Source organism: Microtus ochrogaster, chromosome 15, assembly GCF_000317375.1.
Source record: "Microtus ochrogaster isolate Prairie Vole_2 chromosome 15, MicOch1.0, whole genome shotgun sequence".
Taxonomy (NCBI): Eukaryota; Metazoa; Chordata; class Mammalia; order Rodentia; family Cricetidae; genus Microtus; species Microtus ochrogaster.
Genome location: NC_022017.1, coordinates 4,636,233 through 4,642,997, shown reverse-complemented (window position 1 = coordinate 4,642,997; position 6,765 = coordinate 4,636,233). Strand labels below are relative to the sequence as shown.

General features: G+C 45.1%; 1 protein-coding gene across 5 annotated transcripts in view; it reads left to right on the top strand.

The window, feature by feature from the left end:
- The first annotated feature begins 1,111 nt into the window (after positions 1-1,111).
- Positions 1,112-6,765, top strand: part of Larp4 (La ribonucleoprotein domain family member 4) — a 62,781-nt gene continuing 57,127 nt past the window's right edge. For 2 of the 5 annotated variants that reach the window (XM_005353896.2, XM_005353895.2), the window contains exon 1: positions 1,121-1,381. In XM_005353896.2, the coding sequence (XP_005353953.1) occupies positions 1,364-1,381 (18 nt within the window). In that variant the 5' untranslated portion in view covers positions 1,121-1,363. Of the gene's footprint in view, positions 1,382-1,729; positions 1,749-1,875; positions 2,250-6,765 lie in introns of those variants that run through there. The other 3 variants (XM_013348695.2, XM_013348694.2, XM_026782498.1) reach the window with 3 other exon arrangements.

Sequence of the window (6,765 nt, the reverse complement as noted above, 5' to 3'; positions counted from 1 at the left end):
GTCCTGAGTTCAATTCCCAGCAACCACATGGTGGCTCACAACCATCTGTAATGAGGTCTGGTGCCCTCTTCTGGCCTGCAGGCATACACACAGACAGAACATTGTATACATAATAAATGAATAAATAAAATGAATAAGGTTTAAAAAAAAAAGGTGAGGGTAGCTGGGTAGGGTGGCACATGCCGTTCATCTCAGCACTGGGGAGGCAATGTTTGGTCAACATCTACAGAGTCCTTGTCTCAAAAAAAAAAAAAAAAAAAAAAAAGAAAGAAAGAAAAGAAAAAAGTGTGAGGTGGGTGTGAGACAACAGGCCTTTGATCCCAGAACTCCAGAGACAGTGGCAGTGCCAGAGTCAGGTAGATCTCTGTGGGTGTGGCCTGGTCTGCAGGATCCAGGACTACACAGTGAAACTGTCAAACAAAAACAACAACAACAACAAAAACGTGTTGGGGGAGGGTTGAAATTAAAGGAGACTTGGTAAGAAAAAAATAACTCTAGCAACATAACAAAACAACATGGATTTTAAAAGCTTTCTAGACCTTTATTTGACTAGGTAAACAGCAGTAAGAGAGATCTAGACTAATTATTAGTTAGCAACACTTTATGCATCCCAGTGGAGCATCGTCACGTTAATGAAGCCCCATTCCAAGGGGCCTGGGGCTAAGTTCTATTAAATTTGTGTTTAAAGGAATCTGAGGTGCTACAGGGCTCCTTCGACAAACCAGGGATAGTAACTATTTATTCACAGGGTCTTGAGGTGAACTCACGCAAAGTGCTTAGGAGAGTGCCAGGCACGCAGTACGCAGTTCATTTCGAGTAGCCACACGAGTCTCTGCGTTGCTACTGCAGCCTGCCCCACCCCCTTCCACGTTTCCAGCAGGGGCAGGGGCGAGGATGTCGCACACAACCGCCTTTTAATCAAACCTAGACTCTCAACTCCGACAACTGCGCAAACTCTAGGGGTGCGGCGGTCATGTAGCTTAGAAAAGGGAAAACGGGTGAGTGGGAGCTTTCCACAACCCGCGGCCCGGGACGGTGCGGCCTGCACAGCGTGCGCCCACGCCACACGAGCGAGCGACACGCTTTCGCTCACGCCCCCAGAGGAGGGCGAGCCACAGAAAAGCACGCCGCGTGGGAGGGGTCCTCTCCCGGAAGCAGTTTGTCTGCAGAACCGGAAACAGTTGTTTTTCAAGGGAGGCGGGACCGGGCGGGTCAGGGCGCAGCGGCTGACGGCGGGGGAGGAGCCGGTCCACTGCCGGGTGGAGGGGCAAGGCGAGTGTCCTTATCCTAGCGATTGGGGCCCGGGCCTGGGAGCCAGTTGGAGTCGCGGCGGCGTGAACGATCGGGCCGAGCGGAAGCAGACATGTTGCTCTTCGTGGAGGTGAGTGGCTTCGGTCGTCCGGCCTGGCTCTGAGAGGAGTCCAAGTGTCGGGGGCGCGGGCTGGTCCCACCGCCATGTGACTTGCCAGGCCGTACACGCCGCGGAGCCCGCCGAGAGGCTGACACAGCACCTGGGCCGTGCAGGCCTGCAGCCCCGACGTGCGCGCCGCGCACTGCAGCGAGCCGTGGGGGTCCGCGCCCGTGCTGGCGGCGGCGGGGAAGGACGGTGGCGCGGCGGGGGCTCGGCTGAGGTGGCGTGAGGCGCGGAGGGCGAGGGAGCCGAGTGTCCCATATGGAGCTACCGGCGGCGGCGAACGGGCGGGGGCGGGGGGCGGAGTCTGCGGAGTCTGCGGAGAAAGGGCGATCAGGTGGGCGCGTTCGGGGGCCCGGAGGCCTCGCGCGGCGGCCGGGACGGCCGGGCAACGTGTGGAACCGCGGGAGGGACGCGGCGGCACGCGGGGGTCCTGGCTTCCGTATGGTTAATTTGGGGAGGGGCGTGCTCTTAAAAGAGAACGGAAAGACCCCCACCCTCCAACCCCGACCCCCATGCTTTACCTTTTAAAACTCTTGTTCGGGCTGGGCGATTGGGTCTGGAACGTTCTGTGGGTGAAAGCGACTTAGTTTGAGCGGCGAAGCCCGACAGGGGTCGGCAGCCTTGAAAGGCACCGCTCTGACCTTTTGTAAAAGTTACTCGGGCTGCGGCTGCGTGCTGCGGGTTGATCCCTCGAACCTATTAAAAGCTATTTACACGGGAAATTACAAGAGTGGAGAAAACGTAGGGAAAAGCCGAGCTTTTGTGGTGGTTTTGGATCAGTGGAATTACTTTGTTTCATTGGACCGTCTACCGTCCGCCTATTTGAGTTTTCAAGGTAGTGATTACCTGGCTTAAATAATGAAGTGTAATTTCTCTCATTTCTGTCCTGTTGTGTTCAGTGAGCATCAGCTGACTGCCTGGCAAATGCTTTGAGTAGATTCCAGATCATATTGTTCTTACATTGTGAAAACGTCAATCCAGCAAAGTGCAACTTTGCAACTTGGCATTTGTTAACTATGCCCATAAAAAGAATCTTTTCATGAGCGCAGGAATCACAGGTTGTATAATAGACTTGGAAGCTGGGGCTACTTATGGGGGAAGGGTGTTGTGAGGTGGTGGGTGACTCTTATTCCCTGGTAGTCTGGCATAAAATAAATAAGCAGTTTTATATTTTTACGTTCATTGTGTATATTTGTTCTACATGGTACTGTGTTACATAAGGATATTGTAACACAGGCATGTGTGTTGTATATTAGGCAATTTCCTATACGCTCCTTTTTTTTCTCTCTGCTATTCTATCTTTTACATTCCCTGAAAGTTTATGTAGCTGATAAGCTTGGGATCCATAAATTAAACGTTAAAGACACTTAGTGTATATTCAAGACTAGTAATATGTTTTAATTCGGATATTTGAAGCAAAACACTAACAGTTTTGACTGTTCTATTTTTTCTTTTAAATTTAAAATCCACCTTGTTTAAATTTAAAATTCTTTCAAATTTTAAAACCCACCTTGTTTTCCTTTAACAGAATAAGAAATCAGATTTTATTGTAAACCGGGCTAGTTTGTTTTAGGAATTACTGTGCTGTGCAAATATTGCAAGGTTTTTGTTTGTTTTGTTTTGTGTTTGGTTTTTCAGGACTGTTTCTCTGTGTAGCCCGGGCTGTCTTGTCACTAGCTGTGTGACCAGGCTGACCTTGAACTCAGAGGTCTGCCTGCCTCTGCCTTCTGAGTGCTAGGATTAAAGACACGCACCACCCAGCTACATCTCAGGCTTTAAGGAGAAAAAGGGAGAGACAGTAAACTAGACAAGATTGTGACGTTTGTTTTGTCTGTATAATTTCCAAAATAAACTGAGGGTTTCAAGTTGATTTGACTTTATTAAAATGTGAACTTTACTAGTAGGTATGTTCTTTAGTGTTTTTGCCAGACCCTCTCCTGTCTCTTAAAACAACATTGCAATGTTTTTACAGTTGAGGGAACAAGTTGAGAGGTTAAAAGGAATTAGTAGCCTGGCGGTGGTGGCGCACGCCTTTAATCCCAGCACTAAGGAGGCTGAAGCAGAGGCTTGCGGATCTCTTTGAGTTTGAGGCCAGCCTGGTCTACAAGTGCTAGTTCCAGGACAGGCTCCAAAAGCTACAGAGAACCCCTGTCTCAAAACAAAAAACAACAAGATAAAACAAAAACTTAGTAAATGCTAAGCAATAGAAATAATTTAGATCCGAGTCGAACTAACCAGCCATAATTTCCCAGTATAGACATAGTACATGACTCTGCCTCCCAAAGTGCTGGGATTAAAGGTGTGTACTTATACACATGGCTCAGGTAATGAATATTGAGGCTGTATTATTACTGTGTTTTTCACTAAACAGCTATTTAAAGTTAATATCCCCATTAGTCATTTCTTTGGCTCAGTTTATCTTTTTTTCTCATGCAGTTTATTGAAAATTAGTGTTCTGAAATATTCAGGACTTAATATGTGGTCCTAAAACCAGTCAGAAACAAGACATTAATTATTTGACATTAAAAAAAATACTGTATTTTATTCTTAGGTGATTGAGGATATGCAAAACCCAAGGTCTTGAACACTACAGGAATAAGCTGTACTACTGATACCCAAGCCCTAGTATTGATTCTCATAACCTCATGATACAGAAATTCTCAACAAGGGACCAGAGCTCAGAAGTTTTCACTGGACTGCAGTTAGTAAAGAATTGAAAATTCTAAGTCATAGTTGAAGTAATGGGGTCTTTTCCTGTCTCCAAGAGAAATCACATGTCTTCATATTTTATTTCAATTTTTGCAGGTAATTCGAAGCATTTATACTCATTTCTCCTTGATACGTTAAAATTATTTAGTTTGTTAATAAAATCTATTTGTTGGCTGAGTCGTGATGGCCTACAACTTTAGTCACAGCACTTGAGAGGCAGAGGCAGACAGATTTCTGAATTCCAGGACAGCTAGGGCTACATGGAGAATCTCTGTCTTGAAAAACAAACCAAAAAATCCCTTATTTTCCTACTAAATATAGTACAATTTTGATATATTTAAATATACAATTTTAAGATGTTTTGATAACTACTGTTCAGTATAATTGGTTTGCTCTGTAATTTTACATAAATGTATGTGTGTGTATGCACATATGTATATATTTGTTTTTTTCTTCTTTGGTTTTTGATTATTTGAGATGGTGTAGCTTTGAATCCTGTCTTGAACTCACTCTGTAGATTAGACTGGCCTCGAACTCACAGAGATCCACCTGCCTCTGCTCCCGAGTGCTGGGAATAAAGGTGTGCACCACCACTGCCTGGCTATCTTTGTTTTTTGAGACAGGGTTTCTCTGTGTGTAGCCCTGGCTGTACTGGAACTCTCTCCATATAACAGGCTGGCCTCGAAAGCATTGATCCACCTGAAGGTGTACACCAACACCGTCTGGCTTGCTTTGCGCGCGCTTGCGCGCGCGCTCTCTCTCTCTCTCTCTCTCTCTCTCTCTCTCTCTCTCTCTCTCTCTCTAAAATGGTTTAGAGCCAGGTGATGGTGGCGCACGCCTTTAATCCCAGCAGAGGCAGGCAGATCTCTATGAGTTTGAGACCAGCCTGGTCTACAAGAGCTAGTTCCAGGACAGGCTCCAAAGCCAGAGAGAAACCCTGTCTCGAAAAACCAAAAATAAATAAATAAATAAATAAAAATAAAATAAAATAAAATGGTTTAGATCAACAGTAAACTGGTCAATAGTGACACTTCTTTAATCCCAGCACTCAGGAGCCAGAGGTCAGAAAGCTTGAGGCCAGCTTGGTCTACACAGAGCCTCTTCTCTGAATTCTAGGATGTTTGCTCTACACCTGTTAACTCCTCTACCCTGAGATTGATGATTGACCGCAGGGCCCTGTGGATATTAGGCAAGTGCTCAACCACTTGGTATCCCAGTCCTTGACTTTGAAAAAAAAAAAAAAAAAAAAGACAGGCAAAACTGGGCGGTGGCGGCGCACGCCTTTAATCCCCACACTCGGGAGGCAGAGGCAGGCGGATCTCTGATCTATCTCGAAACCCTGTCTCAAAAAACCAAAAAAAAAAAAAAAAAACCAAAAAGAAAAGAAAAAGACAGGCAAATGTTTCAAAGATTTTACTTTATTATCCAGCCCTGACTGGTCTGGAACTTACTCTGCCTCCCAGCACTGGGATGGAAGGCGTGTGTCACCACCTCTCCTGCTTTCAGCTCTTGCCATTTCAGTGACCACTAAAATTGGATTTCTCTGCTGGGCGGTGGTGGCGCACACCTTTAATCCCAGCACTCGGGAGGCAGAGGCAGGCGGATCTCTGTGAGTTCGAGACCAGCCTGGTCTACAGAGCTAGTTCCAGGACAGGCTCCAAAGCCACAGAGAAACCCTGTCTCAAAAAACAAAAGCAAACAAAAAAAATTGGATTTCTCTTTATTCAAGTTTTTCCCTGATAACATTTTAATATATCACACACACACACACACCCTAGGTTGCTTGAATTACTCTGTTTTTAAACATTATATTGGTAAATTTATCAATTAAAAGTTGTTTTGTGGCCTGGGCTAGAAACAGTTCCTAGACTACCAAATACTGGGATTACAGGCATGAACATCTGCGTTCAATTTAAAGGTTTTTTTTTTTTTTAATTTGTAGAACAGGGTTTTGTTTTTTTGTTTGTGTTTAGAGTTGCTTGAGACCCGCAAATGTCACACAAACTTTTTTTGTTTTTGTTTGCTTGTATTTTGACAGTACAAGGGCTCTCCTGGAACCCTCTTTGAGGACTAGGCTGGCCTCAAACTCTACAGAGATCCACCTGCCTCTGCCTCCTCCTCGCAACCCCAGGGCCTAGGATTAAAGGCTGCAGCCACCACCGCACTAGCTGTCTGGAGTAGAGTCTCTCCTTCCACTATATGGGCCCCAGGGTTCAAACTCCACTTGTCAAGCTTAACAGCAAGTGCCTTTACCCATTAAGCCATTTCGCTGGCCCTTCATTGATATTTTTTAAGGACATTCACATTATAATGTCGTATCACCACATCTATCTCCAGATTTTTTTCATTAGATTTTTGTGAAATTGGAACTTGGTGAGTTGGCTCATTGATTGAATGCTTGTTGCCCTTCCAGGGGACCCAGGTTCAGTTCCCAATACCCACATCTGGCAACTCACCATTCCAGCTCCAGACTTCTGTTGGTCTCTGTAAGTCTTTTTTTCCTAAGGAAACTCTGAACCCATTAAACAATTAAACATTTGAAACATAAATTTTTTCTAACTAAAGTTTAATGCTTTTAACTCGTAGATTGCAGCATTTTATTTTATTTTTGGTTTTTCTTTCTTTCTTTTTTTTTTTTTTTT